At 44.9% G+C, this 23,067-nt stretch overlaps 1 protein-coding gene across 1 annotated transcript in view; it reads left to right on the forward strand.

Annotated features, from left to right (window-relative positions):
- Window positions 1–23,067, forward strand: part of KCNH5 (potassium voltage-gated channel subfamily H member 5) — a 703,848-nt gene that overhangs the window by 224,105 nt on the left and 456,676 nt on the right. Inside the window, exon 6 of the mRNA XM_069207374.1 lies at window positions 12,159–12,274. Within this exon, the coding sequence (XP_069063475.1) occupies window positions 12,159–12,274 (116 nt within the window). The remainder of the gene's footprint in view (window positions 1–12,158; window positions 12,275–23,067) is intronic.

Raw genomic sequence — 23,067 nt, forward strand, 5'->3', positions numbered from 1 at the left:
ATACCAGGTCAAAGTCGAAAAATATGGCCATCTGCAATGGAGCGTGGTTTAGATTCAAGAAGTAGGTTCTGCCGGTCAGCATTTGCCTTCAGACTCTGATGAAATTTTGAAGAAAATTGTTCTGAGAAGGTAAAGTTCAGCGGACAAGGCAGCAGGTATCGGCGTCGGGGAGCCGCTGTCTGAAGTCATGGTGAAGATTTCTACATTCATACTTAGGAATATATTTGCAAGTCCCTAGTGCCGCCTTAGCATCATTTCTTTTTCCGGTAAGGCGGCGCTAACCAGTCCCCCACCATGCGCCATATTTACAAAGTGGTACAATGCAAGCAGTGCACCACTTTGTAACCCCTTGCACCTCATTATACCGGTAATGTATGCAAGTGGGGTCTTCCCCCACAGGGAGACCCAAACAATGTCAAAGTGAAATTTACAAGATTTCTCTGCACCATTCAAGCATCATTTTTAACACTTGCACAGGGCATGCTTTAAAGCGAGGCTAGCGCATTAGCCTATTGGCCTCCCTGTGCTTTGCTAAACTAGTAACAGCCTTTTTGGCACCAGTCCAGCAAAGCACCACAAAAGCATAAAAAATTCTGACGCTATTGTCCTAACGTGCATCATGGTGCAATTTTTTGTAAATACAGCGCTACCAAGATGTTGTTGGGGGGGCGCAGGTGACGCAAAGAAATCTGGCACATCAGAACCGATGCACCAGTTCCTTGTAAATATGTCCTTAGTCTTCTTTTTGGAATTAAAAAATCTCCAGCAGCCGATGAGAGTTCCAGGAGGCCAAATACCTCCTTGGCAAAAGAACGCTGAAGATGATTTGCTGCTGCAGAGAAGAACATAATAGGAAAGAGCTACCATGAAGTCAGGCCGACTTCCGAGACACCTGGGCAGGGTAGACAAGCAGGTTGGTCCCGGTCTTTCCTCGGTTCTCACAGCAGTTTTTTGTCAAAGCTCCCAAGTTATAGAATTTTTGCCTTCTGGGCACATTTAGCACCACAACCAAAGGTCCAGGACTAGAAGAACACCACTTGGTTGTTCAGGACTCACTAAGGCTGGATCCAGATGCAGGTTCAAGATGGTGGAAACCAGTTCTGCCCCTGTGGCTCTGAACAGGAGGACAGCAGACAATGCCTTGGAGTCACTCTGGTTGTTCTGATTCCAAGTGTTGTTCTTTGAAATGCTTGGAATTTCCTGATTCCCCTGCCCTGACTCCAAGCAGGCAGCAAGGACAATGCAGTAGTGACAAGGCCTTTGTGGGAATGCACAATGCAGCCTATTCTGTTGCCAATGAGACTGTGCCCAGCAATGTCCCGCATCCTGAAAGTTGATGGTCCATTCAAGGACATCTCCATCTATTGAGTAACTGTTTGGGAGGAATTCACAAACTCCAACTGCCAACTACACTCTGTCATACAAGGGTAGGAGAATACAAACTTTCTAAAAGTGGCATTTTCAAAGGTGTAACTTAAAATTGGACTTTACCATCGAAGAGGATTCTTAATTACAATTTCATAGATGACAAACATGAAATGCTTACCTTTTCCCAATCAAAGGTTAGCAGTTATTAAATGTCATATGGCAATCCAATGTTATCCTATGAGACATTTAGGTGTTGCATTAGAAAAAATTAAATTTAGGAGTTTTTGACTACCATGACATATAACACTTAGAAGTACATGCCCAGCTTTATAAATACACTGCACCATACACTCTGGGTTGTTTAGGGCCTACCTTAGTGGTGAATTATATGTATTAAAAATGAAGGTTTGGGCCTGGAAAAAGGTCAACAAGGCAGTTTAATCTGTACAGACACGCTCCAGTAGCAGGCCTAAAACATGTTTAAAAGGCTACTTAAGTGGGTGGCATACTGAGTGCTGCAGAACCAACAATAGCATTTAATTAACAGTCGTTGAGTACAAGTAGTGTTGCTATACTAGGGACTTATTAATAGTAAATTATATGTGTCAATTTGCTATAAGACAATTTTACCATGTTTAAATGAAATAGCACAAGCACTTTAGCACTGGTTACCAGTGGTAATGTGTGAGGAGTACTCAAAGCCAACAGGAGGGTGAAGGCAACAAAGTTTGGGGATGACTTTACAGAAAGGGCCAAGTCCAACAATGTATTTCCATGTGTACACATGGTAATGTTTTAATAATAATCACTGTCACATAAATATTTTAAATATAGCGTTTTTCTTCACAACAAACCATAAGGCTTTTGACGTTTTCTTTAACATTCTTCAGGCAAGAAAATGCAGCTAGAGAATTAACCACAAGGGGCTTCTGCACTCCAACTGATTAGCATACATCTCCAGCTCAGAGTGCTTAACAAAATATGGAAAACCCTCCTGGGGTCATGAATTCAATAACCCGGGAGACTTATTCCAACTTTTTTTTTTTGCTGTTCCTAGAGGGTCTGTGTAATCTCTGAAGCCCCTCACAAAATTACAAAAAAGCTTAGTGGTGCCCCTGTCCTTTCGAGGGGCACCACAAGCATGACATTTTTTTTTCAAAATAAAAGCTCTTGCAGGGTAGTATGTATAGGAGTGCACCCCAGCCGGAGCAGTGAATATGAGATTAGCTGCTGCTCCACCCATTAAACGATCCGGCTTTATATTGTTGTTTATTATTTGGTGAGGGTAGCATGCAGCCATCTCCCCCAAGCCATTTAACGGTGCCGGGGATCCCATCTTTTGGGACCTGATCAATTTTGTAGATTGAGAATGAGGTGTAGGGCCGCCTCTCCCCTGAAGCTTTGAAGGCCCTGGGGACACCGCCCCCAGGGCTGATATATTTTTAATGGGGAGGGGATGTATGATCCCCAACCAGAGTTTTTGGAAAATCCAAAAGACCCCATCCCTCGGGATGATTATTTTTTATGGGCAGAGGAAGAGCAGCACTCTTCCCCAAGACATTTTAAGGCTCAGGGACCCCATACATCTAGGCTGAATTATTATTGATTTGAGAAGGAGAGGTGGACCCCCTTCCCGAATCATTTAGTGGACCCAAGGACCCCCTCTCTTATGGCCCAGGGTGACAGTGTTCTTGGGACCCCCATCTGCCAGGATACTGAATTGCAAGGGGCAGAAATCCTTCTCCCCGCCCGCACTCTCCCAGGACATAGGTTCGGTCCACCCCTTGCGGGAGCAAAAAGAAAAGTTGCTCCCGCAAGGTGGGTGGAACCTATACATTGAGCTCCCAATGCGCCAGGATAAGGAGACCCCTGAGTCCTAACATGGCTGCCGCAACATCTTTGTTTATGTTGTGGCAGCTAATCAGATCGCATCTTTGATCTGTCAGTTCTGTGGGTCCTCTGCAGTGTGAAATATACTCACATTTCAAACTTTCACTTCTCAAAAGTTACTAAATGGATTTCTACCAAATCACAAAAACACATTCTGGTTCAATATATGTTTCTGCCAAATATGCTGTAATTCCATGCAGTTGTTTTGTGGTGTTGCTGTTCAGTTTTCCTATGGAAAATTGCAATGGGGGAAATTTGTTTGGGGATCCCCCTCCTTTTCTGAACCCTGCTTGACGGGTCACCCCAACACTTTCCATAAAGAGGCTGAGGTGGATGAGACTTTTAGGGAACATTTTGTGAACATTTGTCAAAGAACACCAAAGTTGTTAGCAAACCAAAAAATCTATTTCCTATAGAAATGTGGTCCTAACTATAATTACTCAGTGGCGACCGGACCTAGTTGTGATAAGAAGAACATTTTTTTGGTTTGCCAATAAATTAGGTGCCCTTTGATGAATCTTCACAAAACTTTAAGAAAAAAGTTCATCCACCTGATCTGAGAGCTGAGAGCTCCAAACAATGTACATGGTGGGATGCCTGCTGTGTGTTGTATTTACGGTCTGGCAACAGACCACGCTCATTGGCCAATACCACTCCACACATGGCTTTTGGTGTGCACAGCAGGGGGTTGGTATAGTTACATATGGTAATAAAATATTACTTAATGTTTAAGAAAGCTCCTGGAAATTCACTGAAAAAAACTAAAACTAAAACAACATTATAGTTGTCCCAATAATATCTTTGCATTTAAAAAAATACATCAGACATTCACAAAAAATCAATGGTTAAAGTATATTTAACTGAAAATATCAGCTTACACTTAACATTTTATACTACAAAACCACACTGAAATTTACCACTTATGGTTATTGCAAGTATCTTTATCTTGCACAATCGCCATGCAGTGCTTATGACCTCACATATTACCTTGCTCATGAGTTGTTCGATGACATCACTGATAACATCATTGATGACATCTAAAATGATAATTTATGGCAACACTGTGCATGGCAGAGTCATGAATGATAGTTACTTGAACTAAGTGGTGAATTTTTGTGATTTTGCAAATTTAAAATCTTACGTCTAAACTGGCATTTTAACCCAACTATAACATTAATTTAACATCTGTTTTTTCTATCTATCTATCTATCTATCTATCTATCTATCTATCTATCTATCTATCTATCTATCTATCTATCTATCTATCTATCTATCTATCTATCTATCTATCTATCTATCTATCTATCTATCTATCTATCTAACCAATCTATCTATCACCTACTGGTGGTCGCCAGTAGGTAGTTATAGTTAGGACCTAGTTTCTACAGACTGAGTGTTTTTTTGTTTTGCTAATAACTTTGTCTCTGTTCGCCAAATCTTCACAACATTTTCAAAACCAGTACACCAGTCAGTTCAGCTGCTGTCTGGAAAGATTTGGGGTGATTCAAGAAAAAGACAGGCTCCCAAAACAGCTTTTCCCCAAGCAATTTCCCATAGGGACCTTGAGCATGATTACAGCCCGAACTGCTGAATGGAGTTACACAACATTTGCTGTAAATCTGTTCAGTAGTTTATGAGTTATTTACGAAAAAAGATTTATAGATATTTAGGGACAGAGGGTCTGCAGACCCACCATATCTTATGGTGAAATCTAGTTGCCTGCCGAAACTTCAACCAGGAGGAGTTGGCAGCCATCTTGGGACTTGGGCTCAGTCAACTCCCAAGAAAAAAAATAACAAAAACAAGAAAGGGCAGGGTAGGAAAACCCGGACTTCCTAGGCCAGGTGGTGGGGTCTGAGACCCTGCCGGGGGGGCAAAAAACATTTTTTTTCACTTCTGTCAGGAAACCGCAGAGGATCTGCGGATCCCGGCAAAATTGGAAAAAAAACAAGCCCAGTTGCCATCGCTTGCTTTTCTTTGCCACCAGGTGGGCAAGCTCTTGGGGATGGAATATCTTTTAACTTAAGGAGGATGAAGGCACACATGGGCCCCCTCCCCAGGCTGATTTCGGCCACAGGGATTCCACCACTGGGGGCCTGACCGATTTCATAAATAGTTAGGGGGGCCACACAGCACTCCTTCCTGGCTGATTTCAGCACCATTCTCTGAAGGCCCAACCTTAAAAGAAATAGAGAAGGGGGCTGCGTGGCCCCCTTCCGAGGCCAACATCTGCCCTGGGAACCCTATCCCCCAGGTCACAGCTGTGCATAGGAAAGGGAAAGAGCCATGTGCCCCCGCCTCCTGGAGCTAATAATGCCACTGGGAACCCCATCCCCCAGGGATGGGCTCCTGCTATGTCCCGTGGTGACTACCCCCAGGACATATTGGGCCTGATTACAACTTTGGAGGAGGTGTTAATCCGTCCCAAATGTGACGGATATACCACCAGCCGTATTACGAGTTCCATAGGATATAATGGACTCGTAATACGGCTGGTGGTATATCCGTCACTCTACCGTCAATTTTGGGACGGATTAACACCTCCTCCAAAGTTGTAATCAGGCCCATTGTGTTTTGTTCTCGCTTGACAGGAACAATTTTAAAGCTGTCGTCAAGTGAGAGCAAACACTAAAAACACATGTAAAATCCTCTCGCACACTGGGAACAGACTTTTCATCTGTTTCCCTGCCTGCACTGAAGAGGGCAGGGAAAAAGATGAAAAAATTGATACCTGCTGGTGGGAGCGGTGGCAGCTCCCACTGGAAGCAGGGAGCTGGCTAGGGCTGCAGGGGCATTGAGGCTCTGCCCACACGTCCTCCAACAATGAAGAAATGAGTGCCCTGGGTGGGCTCCAGGACACCCACCCATTACTGGCTGGGCCCAGGAGGATGGGGTCACCGGGGCCCAAAACACCTCATACTAAGTAGATGGGGTCCAGGGGAATGTGTCCCAGGCGGCCATTATTGGTCCAGGGAGAGGGGCTGCATCCCCCCTCTCCATTCAGAACAAGGCAGGTCCACTGGAGATGAGGTCCCCGGGGACAAAATGGACACAGGGATGGTGGACAGATGGTTCCCCCTCCACCATTATTAATTAAATAGGCCCGGGGTGGGGCCCCAGGGCCAATATTGGGCCAGACAGAGGGGCTGAATGTCCCCCTTTCCCTTTTTTCCATGCAGTGGGTACTCTGGGTGGGTTCTTGTGCAACGCCTTCTTAATATGACTGGGGTCCAGTAGATAGGGTTCACAGGCCAGAAATCGTTCCGGGAACGGGGGCTACATGCTCCACTCCGCATTTTTATGGCGTTTGATGGAGCAAGGTGGTAGCTGCTGGGCCTGGCTGCAGGCCAGGCGCTCCAGCCAACCCCCACCACTCACGTCCAAAGGGTATGGAGGGCATGGAGTTGGATGCATGCAATAGGTTGGCATTAGGCCCTGGCCGCACCCCAGGCCCTGCGTCCAACCCCCTGTCATGCACATCCGACGTTGTGCCCAGCATGTGGTTGGCTGTATGCAGTGGATGGGTAGCAGGGCTTGGCCACAGGTCAGGCCCTGCGGCCAACCCCTGGCTGCATTTAAAAGTCTTAAGAAATTCACTGACAAATTACAAAGGTTACAAGGACATTATAGTTAAGGAACAGAATTCTATAAACCTTAGAAATTCACTGAAAAAAACAGAGATTAGAGGGGCGTTATAGTTACGTTCACAGTTTACACACAAAAAGCCATCGAAATTCAGCAGTTATAGTTAGTTATCTCAAGTATCTATAACTTGTGTCCTAAGGCAACTATAACCCTTGCCATGCACTTCTGCTTACCCAACAATTTACATTATTACGTCAGTCATGCCATCTTTTATGACATCATTGACATTATTGGTAATATCACTGCCACATTTGCAATAAAAATATACTGCATGGTTGGGGCACGAGTTATAGTTACCTTAGAACACAAATTATAGTTACCTGAGATAGCTCAAATACAACTGCTGAATTTCCATGGTTTTGTGTTTGTAAATTGTGAACCTAACGATAGCCTCCCTGTAACCTTTGTTTTTTTTAAGTAAATCTAAATATATATATAGATATAGATATAGATATAGATATAGATGTTGGGGGGTCGCCACTAGGTAGTTATAGTTAGGTCAGCTTTCCAAAGACAAGGCATTTTTTGGTTTGGTTTGGTTTGCTAATACCTTTGGCACTGTTTCAAGGATCTTTATAAAACTTTCCAAAACAATGGCGAATTCACCTCAGTTAATTCTTAGAAAAAATGCAGGGTGATCTGTCAAGTGGGGCCCAAGAAAAAAGGGGTTGTCCCAAAAGCTAATTCCCTATTAATTTTCCATAGACTTCTTTAAGCAGCACTACTCTAAAAACAGCATAACAAAATTAAATCAAATTTGGCAGGAAGCTAGATCGGAAGCAAGTGCTCTGATTAGGTGTCAGCAACATGAGGAAACTGTTGCTGGCAACCATTACAGGACTCGGGAACGTAGTCCCCTGTCCTGAAATTTCAAACAAATTATATAAGGAGGCAGGGTAGGGACACCATGCCCCCCCAGGCCCCATGAGGGGGGCGACTCAGTGGGATTGTAGGAAAAAATAAAAGCAAATGCCGGTTACCATTTTTTTTAAACATACATAGGGAGAAGGGCAGGAGTATGGCTTCCCTCCCCAACTACATTTTGGGCACCAAGGACCCCAACACCTGGGGCTGGTCATGTCAAGGGGAGGGGCATGTGCCCTCCCAAGCCTTGTGAGACCATGATCATAAGAAAAGAGGAGGGAAGCCGCATGGTCCCTCACCCGAGCTTTAGTAGGCCCTGGCCGGCAATTTCTTTTAAAGAATGGAGGAGGACAATGCTCTTCGAATAGAGTGAGACATTTTTTATTTTACATTCCGCTATCCTTATGTACTGTATAAACAGTTTGGAAATATTAACACTGCTTAACATTCTGATTCAAGCATGTGTATCTATAAAAGATTGAATGCTAGAGGAACATAGAGTTGCCTGTAATGGTGGTTCTCCATTGCTGGTGCCTTTTATAGATTCACATGTGACCCACCATCTTCCCGGGAGAAGGGCTCACCTCAGTCATTTCTGCTATGATTCTACATTTCCACTACTTGTAGTACTTGTACCTCAAAATCTGAGGTGTGAACTCCTCTAGGAAGGGGTGTGTCATAGAGCTTTCTCACCTCACTCGCCAAAGTTTGGCCATTTTATAATGAACTGGAAGTGTTAACAAAGTATCCACTGTCTGAATCTTTTGCTTATGTCAATGCACTGTATGGCTATTTCAAAGTTACAGAGGGACTCCCATTTTGATGATGGAGAAAAATGTAAGCATTTGAATCTATGAAAGATAACTATGCTGGGCAACCATTGTACGAATACACAAATGAGTAACTTGTTTTTCTGCGTCTTCAGACTCCTAAACCCACTTTCAAGATTGCACATGCTAGCCATGCTTTCTCCCCATCAAAGATTTAATATGTTTGTAAATCTGATAATTTTGCAAATGGACCTTATAGGCATCAAGGCAAACTCGTTTTTGTCTTACTTATCTTCACATTTAGGACTAAAACGTCCAAATATGTTGGCTTGACATTATAACTGAGGAACTTGGTCTGCAGTGATAGAGAACATCCATGTTTGTAACCCAACATGTGGCATAAGACCTAGATGTGTCCCTATAGGTTATTTAACTTTTATGCTATCTGTGCAGTCCTTGCGTGCATTTATTATCGAGGTATATAAAAGTTAGATATTGCAGTCACTGTTTTCCAGTCTGTCTCCATATTTAAGGGGAAATAGGTGTTCAGCAGGTCCTAACTTCCCAGAGGTCCAAAAAGCCAGCAATAGAGTTTATTAAAATTAGAAAGTCTTAGAGAAAGGAGTTAAAAGCTGAATTTCCTAAATAATGGCCATATAATATATTACCTATAGGCATAGGTATGATGAGGGGGTGGTTAATGGAACTATAACAGTAGCCTCCATTTACGCTAGTGCTTAGTACTGAGAGCAAAATCATTGTGCTTTAGGGAAACAGTAAATTCATTGACCCCAGGGAGACTGAGACAACAAGTAAGGCAACTAAGAATAAGACAACATGCCCATTGCTCCAAACACATACAGACCTAGTGGTTATTGAAGCATCATCCACCCATACCGAGTGGCCTTCATTCACTTGAGAAAAAAGTGGAACATATATTTAAAATCTGCTGGAGGGAAGCAGAGAATAGAGTTGCCAAAGGAAACCTTCCCCATTTGCTCCAATAGATGTCCTAGGAACAGTGTTAGAGGCAAACAATATCCCTAAATTTCCATTCTCTTTCCTAACTTTGTATGGGAACATGAGATACAGAACAAAGTTATATGAGGTTAAGAATTAGGATTGTCCTTTCACTGATGCTGGAGGACTTGCCTGTCCAGTCACCTGACGCACCTTTATGGGATCTGTGAGATCTCCACTACATTTCTTCCACTTAAGGAACAATTTCCTTTCTCTGTAGTTCATTAATTTATTTCAATCATTTCCATAAAGTTGATTTCCACAAAGTTTTTACAATGTATTTGAAATTTTCTTGTAAAATTCCAAAATATCAATCAGAATGATTCTACTTGAGTTACACACTTTGCACAATCACAAAAACCCATTGCATTTTGGGTCAATGATCCTTCTTCAGGGATATGTGCAAGTCTATTCATCAATGCATTAGTGTGTATCGAAGTGACAACTCTACCAAACACTTTGATACACACTAATGCCTTGAGGAACAGACTTGCACATATCCCTGCAGAAGGGTCAGCAACCTGAAATGCATTGGGCTTTCCACTAACAATGTCTGGAGCTAGAAAATTTTGTCTTGTGTGATTATCAACAACAAAGGTAAATACAAGACCTCTTTCCTCCTCAGTGAAGATCGTCTTCCTCTTCTGTGGGGCAGAGGGTAGACTGCGTTCTGGTATATGTAGCTGGAGTCTGGGTCTCACTTGGGTGGAACAGTCACCCAGTCAGGGCAGAAGAGTGGAGAGGCTAGAGTGTGGGCTGGATTTATGCGCTTGGTGGATAAGGTGAGTCATTGTCAACAGGTGAATGCTGTTTGTCTATACTCTTCATTTAGAATTTTCCATTGCAGAAGTGGGGGGGCTCCACCTCTGCTTCGTAGATTTCCTCGTACAAGTGTGGATCAGACTTAGGGAGAAATCTATGCATAAATGTTCCTTTGTCAGTTGGACCCATACCGCTCTACATATGCTTATCCTGGTTAAGTGTTGGTAATCAAAATTGTTGCATCTATACATGTGCAGGTCAAAAATATTGACATCAGTATTCGATATGTAACCATTTGCATTCCTCAGAACCCCGGGTTTCCAATTTGAAAAGACATGGATGGGAATACTAGATGATTTTGGATGCCAAATTACAATGTGCCTAAAATCACAGATGAAGCTTTTGTCAAATTTTTTTAAAGAATGTACATTCATCATACACTGGATATATAGTGTTTCACATGTTTTCATCTCCTTTGAAATAATCCTTTAACACATCTGTGGCATTGAGTTGTGTGATGATCGGGATTTTTATTGGGTGTTATGGGTATAAAAAGTTTGCAGAATCAACACATGTCAAATTCCTCAGGTCACTATGTTTTACGAGTGCATTAGGATGGTTTGGTTCCTTGGGTACAAATGCACTACAGGTCAAAAGCTCCAGATATCCCCCTTGCCCAAGGTGTGTGAAAATCGTGTCCAACATGCTCCCTGCATGCTTGCAATTTTCAGCTGTATCACTTCTCTTTAGATTTCACTAATCACCTATGTTTTTTTCACCCACAAAGTGTAAACATCTAAACCTAATAACTAATTGCAGAACCTGTGACATAATTGTGAAAAAAACACTTTTGATGGTATATGTTCTAGAAAGCTTGAAAAGGATCATTTTTGGAATGCAAACTTATGATGCACTCTCTTTAAAAGTACTTTGAACAACACATGACTGAAATATTGGGGAAAAGCTAATTACATTTTGTGAATTTTCTAAAGCAGGTTAAGGCTGTATTAGAATCCAACAGAAAATAATGGACAAGGTGCAAAAATGCCAAATGTCAACAACAATTTGACATAACAACTGACTAATAGACCCTTAACACCTAAGCAGTTAATTTAAATTTAACACTTACCCATCAAAACCTACATACTCTTTGTACCTCTTTGTACTTCTAAGACATAAATGGTTTAGTGTTGTAATACTTTACAGAAGAAGCACTAGATGACTAGGCCAAACAATGCAAGCCTTATTTTACAGGAGAGTTTACAAATGAGGGTACACACAAGCAAGCATCAAATCTAGGGTTTAAATTAATCAGATGGAGTAACTCACATTTCTAAATTAATTCCCTCCATCTCAGAAGACTTCCTATCATTGGAGAGCACCATGGCTAGAAATGTTTCCTGTCATTCTCTTCCATATCTTGCTACTCTTTGACTCAAAAAATGTTTCTGGCAAAACATTTTCCCTAAATGTGTCCACTTCATTCTTAATTCGTACCATCTACCTATTTGAATGATTGTTTTCACAGTATTCCCAAATTATCTAATCTTGTTCTGAACGATTCAATCCATGCCTTAAGTACTCATTCCTCTCCTGAAGATCTAGACACTCCCATATCTTAAGCACAATTAATGATAGTCTAAAGAAAATTGTAATCCTTAGTTTTGGTGTTAACTACCAGATTGCAAATCTTTTACACTTTACTCTGCAATGTGGGCTATGATTTAAAATGCCTATGTTGCAGAGAAAATAGGAGTTACAAGCTCATTGAGCACACTTCAATCATGATGCATGCAACCAACAAGATGTAATTTATCAGTTTCACCGTTTATTTTTAAGGATGGACAAAGTTGGCCAGATTAACGCGAGCTCTGACAAACAGCCGTGGTGTTCTGCAACAATTGACTCCTATGAACAAAACTGAAGTTGTGAATAAACATTCCAGATTAGCAGAAGTAAGTATGTTTTTCTTTTCACTTCAGTTAATTCAGTATTAATATTAATAATAATGTAGAGGTGCAGCTCATGTAGATTTGTCAATAACTTGAATATGTAATCTCTTCACCACACTATCAGTATAAAACACTAAGCAGCGTTGTTAGACCTGTCAGCCTTAGAGTGGTCTTCCTCCAAATTTTTTGCCTGTTTCCCTCCATTTATTCTGTGTCTTTTTGGTGGCTGTGGACACTGAGCACTTTACCACACTGACCGGTGCTAATGTGCATGTGCTTCTCCAATAAACATGGTTATATTGGTGTATCCGCCACTGTCATATTTAATTTACTGTAAGTCCCTTGTGGAGTGATATACCTTATGCCCAGGCCCTGTAAATCAAATGCTACTAATAAGCCTGCATCACTGATTGTGCCACCCAGTTAAGTAGCCCTTTGAACATGTCTCAGGCCTGCCTCTGCAAAGCCGGTGTGTGCAGTTTCACTGTCACTTCAACTTGGCATTTAAAACCTTCCCTTTTTAGTACATATAAGTCACTCCTAAGGTTGGCCCTAGGCAGCCCATATGGCAGGGTGCTATGTAAGTAAAAAGTGGCACATGTACTTTTTGGTACTAAAAGTCGTGTTTCTCTACTGTGAGGCCTACTCCTCTCATTGGGAAACCCTTAATATACGCTTAAGCTGCAATTCCTGATCAGATAGGGGTAGCTACATCATATTTCATATAATTGGAATGGTAATGATAAATCCTCTTTACTGGTAAAGACAGATTGAAAATTACTGTTTTAGAAATGCCATTTTTAGAAAGTGGGCATCTCCCTCCTCTTACAACTGTGTGCCTTGTATCCTGTCTCCAATACACATCTGGGGAGGGTGACAACTACACCTTGTGCATTTCCTCTAGATAGCCACAGAAACAGGAGTAGGTGTCTCCGAGCACTCCTCTGCATTCATCTGCATTCTGATAACTCTTCGTGGGCAGGAAGGGCGGAGGGGAGCTGACACACTTGAATAGGGAAGTTCCTGTCCCCACACAAAGATCTGATTACCTCCTACTGATAGTCTGGAGTCAGGGCTAGGAAGAAAAGACCTCTATGCACTTCAAAGACCCTCTTTGAAGTCACCCCCACTTCAAAGACAGATTTGGGTATAAGAAATGGGTCTCTGGCTCCACCAAATCAGTACACTACTGGACCTGAGAAGAACTCTGCCAGGAGTAAGGACGGCTGTGCTACAAAGACTGCCACACTGCTGGACTTCTTTCCAAGAAGGACTGTTCTCTGCCTTAATGAACCTCCCTGCTGCATGCTGATATTTGCCCTGCTGAACCCTCTCATCTGACTCAGAGTGACTTCAAGGGCCTGCTGGCTTGTCCCCTGTTCTCCTGCACTCAGCGACATCAAAGACTACCTGTAACTTTTCTCCCCTTTCTGGACTCTGCCGTCTGTGCGTTCTACTCTTGCCTGAGCTGCCAATCCAGTTCTGGCCTTTAGAAGTGGGTTTTACAGCTTTTTCTCTGTAAAAATCGTCAAATCCAAGCCGTTGTGACACTTGTGCAGTGCCCTCTGATGCCGACATTGTGGAATCAACAACGCGGGATCCGACTACAAAATTCGACTACGAAACAGCACCGATTAGAGGACATCACTGTGTGGCTCAGCAATGATGCATTACATACATATCAATGGAGTATGATGCCGACGCAGGACCCGCTTGTGAGACTCGACACCAACCCAACTGCGTGAATCGGAACCAACACATCGCTTTCACATCACTCCTCAATGTCAACGCTTCTCCATCCAAGACTCTGCGTGAGTCCTGTAGCTGGCCTACTCTCCATTGAGGTCAGCCTGAACGTTGGATTTATTCCGGTCTAGGGAGACCTCAAATAACATTTAGCGCTATTGATTTCTAAGCACTATTTTTGGTTTATTATGTAAAAATTCATATCTCAACCTCTACTGATTGGATTTCATCATTGTGGTCTTGTTTTACTCAGATAAATATTCTCTGTTTTCGTAACATATGTCAAGTCTTTTTGTCATGTTTTCATGTTACTGTGTGTGTGTTGCACAAATGCACAAATACTTTATACCTTGCCTCTTTAGATAAGCCTGCCTGCTCTATGCCAAGCTACCGGAGGGTGGGCACAGGTGTTCTCTAAATGTGTATCTAGCTTACCTTGACTAGAAGTAGGGGTGGACAAAGACTTTCACTCTGCTGGCACAGTTTGCAGAGTTTTCCCACTCTGCTCTCTCAGGCAGTTTGCCAAAGTTAAGCTGGTGAGGTGAGCGAGAGAAATTGCTGTTTTGGCGAGCGATCTTTCTGAATGCGTGCAGTTGTGGCAGGTCGCTACCTCTCACATTCAGAAAGCTCCCACTCACTTTGCGGAAGCTGCCACTTGAGTAGAAAATCTACTTGAGCAGCAGAACGAAGTGAGGGCCCTCCGGTGCTCTGTGAGATGCTGTTTGCTTTGATTTTATAGCACAGGAGAAACTCCTGGCACTGAAAATCAGTGCAAAAAGCACAACTTACCTAAACTCCACTGCTTCTTGAACTCAGCACAGCACAGCAGAGTTTTTTTTAGCACTTCACAGAGTTCTGCATAGCGGAACTCCACAAACTCCATCCAAACCTAACTACAAGTGATGGTTTCTGCTTGTACAGAGTGCATTTTCTGACAAACAGAAACCCCAGTTCTAACATTGGTGATCAGTGGTGAGTGTAGGACTTGTGTTTGTGCAATGCCATATAGTAACTCTGTGTTCACTACAACTCTACATTAAGACCATTTCAATTTTTTGCAATTCTCCCTGATTGGCTTTTTTGTTTTTTCTGCTAAATTATGTCTCACTCTGGAGAAGCAGCACTTGCACGTTCTGGAATTGCATTTGACTAAGCCAGCTTAGAGCCTTACACTGCGCAACTGCTGAAGGATTTCTGCAAGAACTTTGAAGTGTCTACAAGGGGTTTCACCAGGAAGGTGGAACTACAGAAGGCTTTAAGAGCCTGGGGAGAGGCCCAGGTTGTAGAGGATACATCCCAGAGTAGAAGGAGGAGGAGGATTTCCTAAATCTGGAGCCTGAGTTCACTCTCAAACTGTCTGTGGTAAGGGACAAAAGCATGCCAATAGCAGGAGTGGTTCCCAGACCAGGGATCAGTGTCTCCTCCAGGAACCTTTCACTAGAGGAGCTGGCAGACAGGAGGGAAAAAAGAAATCTTAAATCGGAGCTTACAAAATTATATTGGCACTTGATGAGAAGTAGTTGGCCCATGGGATCAGTATGAAAGATCTGGACATAAGATCCCTGGAACTAGGTCCAGGACGGTAAGTGGTGGCCACATACCTACAGTGTCCACTGGTGATCGAAGAGTCTAGATACCCAGAGATGTGGTACCCTGCTGTGCCGTAGGAGATGACATAGGCAAATGGTTTGCAGCCTCTGAAGTGGCTCTGAGAGTGCACAAGGTCCCAGAGGAGCTCTGGGGTGGTAATATGTGGAGGTATATGCCCACAGTGGGGAGGGATAAACTTCAGACATTAGCACTGCGGGACTGTAGGAAAGTACCATCTTGCCTGGCATGTTACCCCCATTTTTCACTGTATATATGTTGTTTTAGTTGTATGTGTCACTGGGACCCTGGTAACCCAGGGCCCCAGTGCTCATAAGTTTGCCTGAATGTGTTACCTGTGTAGTGACTAACTGTCTCACTGAGGCTCTGCTAATCAGAACCTCAGTGGTTATGCTCTCTCATTTCTTTCCAAATTGTCACTAACAGGCTAGTGACCATTTTTACCAATTTACATTGGCTTACTGGAACACCCTTATAATTCCCTAGTATATGGTACTGAGGTACCCAGGGTATTGGGGTTCCAGGAGATCCCTAGGGGCTGCAGCATTTCTTTTGCCACCCATAGGGAGCTCTGACAATTCTTACACAGGCCTGCCACTGCAGCCTGAGTGAAATAACGTCCACGTTATTTCACAGCCATTTTACACTGCACTTAAGTAACTTATAAGTCACCTATATGTCTAACCTTTACCTGGTAAAGGTTGGGTGCAAAGTTACTTAGTGTGAGGGCACCCTGGCACTAGCCAAGGTGCCCCCACATTGTTCAGAGCCAATTCCCTGAACTTTGTGAGTGCGGGGACACCATTACACGCGTGCACTACATATAGGTCACTACCTATATGTAGCTTCACAGTGGTAACTCCGAATATGGCCATGTAACATGTCTATGATCATGGAATTGCCCCCTCTATGCCATCCTGGCATAGTTGGCACAATCCCATGATCCCAGTGGTCTGTAGCACAGACCCTGGTACTGCCAAACTGCCCTTCCTGGGGTTTCACTGCAGCTGCTGCTGCTGCCAACCCCTCAGACAGGCAGCTGCCCTCCTGGGGTCCAGCCAGGCCTGGCCCAGGATGGCAGAACAAAGGACTTCCTCTGAGAGAGGGTGTTACACCCTCTCCCTTTGGAAAATGGTGTGAAGGCAGGGGAGGAGTAGCCTCCCCCAGCCTCTGGAAATGCTTTGTTGGGCACAGAGGTGCCCAATTCTGCATAAGCCAGTCTACACCGGTTCAGGGGACCCCTTAGCCCTGCTCTGGCGTGAAACTGGACAAAGGAAAGGGGAGTGACCACTCCCCTGACCTGCACCTCCCCTGGGAGGTGTCCAGAGCTCCTCCAGTGTGCTCCAGACCTCTGCCATCTTGGAAACAGAGGTGCTGCTGGCACACTGGACTGCTCTGAGTGGCCAGTGCCACCAGGTGACGTCAGAGACTCCTTGTGATAGGCTCCTTCAGGTGTTGCTAGCCTATCCTCTCTCCTAGGTAGCCAAACCCTCTTTTCTGGCTATTTAGGGTCTCTGTCTCTGGGGAAACTTTAGATAACGAATGCAAGAGCTCATCCGAGTTCCTCTGCATCTCTCTCTTCACCTTCTGCCAAGGAATCGACTGCTGACCGCGCTGGAAGCCTGCAAACCTGCAACATAGTAGCAAAGACGACTACTGCAACTCTGTAACGCTGATCCTGCCGCCTTCTCGACTGTTTTCCTGCTTGTGCATGCTGTGGGGGTAGTCTGCCTCCTCTCTGCACCAGAAGCTCCGAAGAAATCTCCCGTGGGTCGACGGAATCTTCCCCCTGCAACCGCAGGCACCAAAAAGCTGCATTACCGGTCCCTTGGGTCTCCTCTCAGCACAACGAGCGAGGTCCCTCGAATCCAACGACTCTGTCCAAGTGACCCCCACAGTCCAGTGACTCTTCAGTCCAAGTTTGGTGGAGGTAAGTCCTTGCCTCACCTCACTGGGCTGCATTGCTGGGAACTGCGACTTTTGCAGCTACTCCGGCCCCTGTGCACTTCCGGCGGAAATCCTTTGTGCACAGCCAAGCCTGGGTCCACGGCACTCTAACCTGCATTGCACGACTTTCTAAGTTGGTCTCCGGCGACGTGGGACTCCTTTGTGCAACTTCGGCGAGCACCGTTTCACGCATCCTCGCAGTGCCTGTTTCTGGCACTTCTCTGGGTGCTACCTGCTTCAGAGAGGGCTCCTTGTCTTGCTCGACGTCCCCTCTCTCTGCTGGTCCAATTTGCGACCTCCTGGTCCCTCCTGGGCCTCAGCAGCGTCCAAAAACAATAACCGCACGATTTGCAGCTAGCAAGGCTTGTTGGCGTTCTTTCGGCGGGAAAACACTTCTGCACGACTTTCCACGGCGAGAGGGATCCGTCCACCAAAGGGGAAGTCTTTAGCCCTTTTCGTTCCTGCAGAAACCTCAGCTTCTTCTATCCAGTAGAAGCTTCTTTGCACCCGCAGCTGGCATTTCCTGGGCATTTGCCCATCTCCGACTTGCTTGTGACTTTTGGACTTGGTCCCCTTGTTCCACAGGTACCCTAGATTGGAAATCCACAGTTTTTGCATTGCTGGTTTGTGTCTTTCCTGCATTATTCCTCTAACACGACTTCTTTGTCCTTAGGGGAACTTTAGTGCACTTTGCACTCACTTTTCAGGGTCTTGGGGAGGGTTATTTTTCTAACTCTCACTATTTTCTAATAGTCCCAGCGACCCTCTACAAGGTCACATAGGTTTGGGGTCCATTCGTGGTTCGCATTCCACTTTTGGAGTATATGGTTTGTGTTGCCCCTATCCCTATGTTTCCCCATTGCATCCTATTGTAACTATACATTGTTTGCACTGTTTTCTAAGACTATACTGCATAGTTTTGCTATTGTGTATATATATCTTGTGTATATTTCCTATCCTCTCACTGAGGGTACACTCTAAGATACTTTGGCATATTGTCATAAAAATAAAGTACCTTTATTTTTAGTATAACTGTGTATTGTGTTTTCTTATGATATTGTGCATATGACACTAAGTGGTACTGTAGTAGCTTCACACGTCTCCTAGTTCAGCCTAAGCTGCTCTGCTAAGCTACCATTATCTATCAGCCTAAGCTGCTAGACACCCTATACACTAATAAGGGATAACTGGGCCTGGTGCAAGGTGCAAGTACCCCTTGGTACTCACTACAAGCCATTCCAGCCTCCTACAGGGACCAAACAACCAAACCTACTTTACTGCTATAAAGGCCATACTATTCAACAAGTTTGGGCTGACACCTGAAAAATAATGGCAGATGTTGAGTCACATGATTACATTACAGAGTTGGGTGGATTGCTTGGACCATGCTAGCTAGGCACTGAAGGGCTGTGTTAGGGGCAGCAAAGCAGGTGGTTATGGAGGGCTGTACAACTTGATTTAAAAAAAGTAAATGGTTGATCTTTTTTTTACAGAGCTGCTCCAACACTTAGTAGATAGTAAACTTTTTGACCCTAGGAAGCTGTCTGAGGAGGCGGACATCTGGGTCAGCACCAGTGTCCAAAATGCCATCTGGGGTCGAGGGACTACCAAAAGGGTGTTCAGGGTTCCCACCAGAAGAAGGAGGCAGAAATGAAAAGACAGAGTTCTCTAAATGCCTCAAAAACAACTCACAGAGGAAACGGTCTGGTTCAAATTTCCAATCTGGTCACCTGAAGAAAAACTACCCTGACAAAAGCTGCCAAGTGCTACAAGTATGGGCACTACAAAGGGGATCCGAAGTGTGCAAAAAGAGCATCAGCTCCCACTTAAGGGAAAATCTCAGGGGTTGATAGTGTATTGATGAGGGAGGAGTTTTTCCCTGTTGTTAGGGGATTCTAGTGGGGTTACCCTAGTGTCCCTGGGTGACAGTGAGATGGTTCATAATATAAATGTGCCCTTAATTACTTTAAAGTATGGGCAATGGGTCACAATTAATGGGCATGGTGTTGAGGGTCTGAGGGACACAGGTGCCAGCATGACTATGGTAAGGTGTCAGCTGGTATACCCAGAGCAGGTAATTCCCAGTGCATTTTGCCAATTTGTAGTGGCTGTCAACAGACAGGATCAATATCCTGTGTCCCTTTCTCTATTTGAGAGGGGGTTAAGGACTTCTGAAGGTGGCTCTGAGCCCTGCAATGCCTGGGGACTGTTTGTTGGGTAGTGATTTTGAGATCACTATTTGAAGGAAGTGGCGCTCAAGGCCCATGTGGAGATGTTGGGGTTACCTAATTGGATCTGTGCTACCACAAGGTATATGGCTGCCTGGGAGGCGAGTTAGAAAGGTCTGAAGCCTGGAACAATGGCCTAGCCATCTGCTAAAAAGGGGAAAGGCAGAAGGTGTATGGAAACCAGCCCCTGAGTATACTCCCTGGGATATGAATAGGGCACCTGTGGTGGCCACCCCAGAGGCCACTTAGGAGGACATTGCTTCCCTTAATGACTTGCCTACACTTGCTGGATGGCATGTAGAAGGAGGCCCCACCAAGAAGGAGTTCTGTAGGGCACAAAGGGAGTGCCTAACCCTTGAGAGCATGAGGCACCTGGCTGTAGCCCAAGCAGCTGGTGATGACTCTAAGAGCTATCATATTTACTGGGAGGACAACCTCCTTTACAGTGAGCCTAAGGCTCCTGTGCATGGGACAAAAAGGGACCTCGTGGTCCCCCAATGCTACATGGCCTTCCTATTCCAGTGGCAGGACACTTGGGCCAAGAGAAAACCTTTGCAAGGCTTGCCTTCCACTTTTATTGGTCCAGATCAGAACTTCCTCAGATGTATCCTGTAAGACATGTGTTACCTGCCAGGCCAGTGGGAAGACAGGGAAGAGGCTGAAGGCTCCCACTTAAACCCTTGCCTGTTGTTGGCACATCCTGTGAGCGGGTGAACATTGACATTGTTGTGCCTATGAACCCCAGACTACCTCAGGTCACAGGTTTATCCTGGTCTTGATGGATCATGCCACTAGGTACCTAGAGGCAATCCCTTGGAGGACCACGACTGCACCTGCAGAGGCAAAGGCCCTAAGGGGTATCTTTGCCTGAGCGAGTTTCCCCAAGGAGGTTGTGTGTGACAGGGTAACATACTTCATGTCTGCTTACATGCTGTCAATGTGGAAATGTCCTGAGCTCCTAATCACCCACAAGCAAATTGGCTTGTTGAGGGGTTCAACAAGACCATCAAAGACATGATCAGAGGCCTTCCTGAGGCTGTGAGGAAAAGTAGGATATCCTCGTAATATGCTTGTTGTTTGCCTTCAGGGAGGTACCACAGAAGAGAGTGGGATTTAGCCCCTTTAAGCTTCTGTATGGGCACCCTATCAGAGGACTTCTGTTTTTTATAAAGGAAGGATGGGAGCTAACTCCCAGAAAGATTCCACGGGATGTAGTGAGCTGCATGCTGAACTTCAGGAGCCAAATGATTAGGTTGTGGAAGCAAGCATCTAACAACTAAGAAGCCACCCAGACTGTAATGAAAGAGTGGTATGACCAAAATTCTACCACTGTGGAACTCCAGCCTGGGTAAAAAGTGTGGGTTACGGAACCTGTGTAATCTGGGGCCCTCCAGGACCATTAGACTGGGCCCTAAGAGGTCATTGGGAGGAAGGATAAGGACACCTTCCTGGTGGGCCTTAAGACCCCAGACAACCCTACCTGGTGCTCAATAGCAATTGCCTTAAAACCCACTTTGAGAGGTCTGAGCTCACCATGCTGTTGGTGACATGGAGAGAAGGAGGCAGAGAGTGACCCTCTCCCTGACATTTTAGGCTCCAACGAGAAAGATGAGTTTGTGAAACAACAGAGGGACAAGTTTTGGGAGAGTTTGCCTCTCTGTTCTCCCTTACTGTTGGGATTACCCAACCTCGTACCCATGATGTGGACACAGGGACAACCTCCCTGTCAAGAATACGTCTTACAGGTTGTCAGATAAGGTGAGGGCCAAAATTAAGAGTTAAGTCTCTAAAATGCTGGAGTTGGGGGTAATAGAACCCTCCAGTAGCACCTGGTCTAGTCCTGTGGTTCTGCCAAAAGCTGCCCCACTGGGCACCACAGCTGAACTGAAGCTGTTTATGGATTACATAGGGTTAAGTTCTGTGACTGATACAGATGCTTGTCCCACCACCCGGCTGATGAGCTGATTCACCGGTTAGGGGCTGCTCAGTACTTAAGTACCTTTGATCTTACATCAGGGTACTGGCAGATCACTCTAACAGACGGTACTAAGGAGAGGTCAGCATTCTTCATTCCAGAGGGCCATTACCAATTTTGTGTGATGCTATTTGGACTAAAAAATTACCTTGACACCTTCAAGAGGTTGGTGAACCAGGTACTTGCTGGTATGGAGGCCTTCACAGCTGCCTATCTGGATGAAATAGCTGTCTTCAGTAGCACCTGGAAGGATCACCTCTTTCACCTCCAGGAAGTGCTTCACGCTTTACAACAGTTATGCCTGACTATCAAGGCTAGATAGGACAGGGGTCTGTGGTATACTTGGAACTCCTGGTGGGCAGGGGTAAAGTGCAGCCACTCCAGAGACTATCACGGCCTGGGAGCCCCCCAAAACTCAGACTGAGGTCAGAGCATTCTTGGGCCTCATTGGGTACTACAGGAGGTTTGTCAAAGGATATGGCACTATTGTTTCCCCCTTGACAGAGCTGACTTTGGAGAATCAGCCCAGAAATGTGATTTGGACAGAGGCATTCCAAAAAGCATTTGACTCCCTGAAGCAAGCCATGTGCACAGCCCCTGTGCTCAATGCTTCTGACTTCTCCAAGGAGCTTATCGTTCAAACAGACACTTTCAAACAGACACCTTCGCTCTACCTCACACGCCCTCTCATACTACACCAGTATCCATTGCAGCTGCAGTGAGGAGCGCTCCTTCTCCTACATCCCTGCCAAGCCCTGAAATTACCTGCCCTTCCAGCTCACGAACATCATCCTTGCTGGTGGACTTCACAAAGAAACTCAAGGCATGGCTTTACGACAGAGACACATCACCCTCAGCCCCAATATACTCCTAGGGGTGACAGTGCTGCGCTATACAAATACTGATTTATTGACAGATGTCTCAGAACATGGCATGGGTGCAGTGTTATCACAGCTCAATGAAGAAGGCCTAGACCAACCTGTAGCCTTCATCTCTAGAAGGGACTTCCCCGGGAACAGAGGTGGAATGCTATAGAAAGAGAATATTTTGCTGTGGTTTGGGCCCTGAAGAAGTTGAGGCCATACTTGTTTGGCACTCATTTCCTGATTCAGACTGACCACAGGCCCCTCAGGTCACTCATGCAAATGAGGGACGAAAATCAAAAAAATTTGAGGTGGTACATCTCCCTACAGGCTATGGACTTCAGGGTAGATCAAAGACCGGGGCAGCCAACACCACTGCTGATGGTCTATCCAGGTTTTTCGGCATTAGTGATGAGAACTCCCCAGAGG

This window comes from Pleurodeles waltl, chromosome 9, assembly GCF_031143425.1.
Source record: "Pleurodeles waltl isolate 20211129_DDA chromosome 9, aPleWal1.hap1.20221129, whole genome shotgun sequence".
NCBI classification, from domain to species: Eukaryota; Metazoa; Chordata; class Amphibia; order Caudata; family Salamandridae; genus Pleurodeles; species Pleurodeles waltl.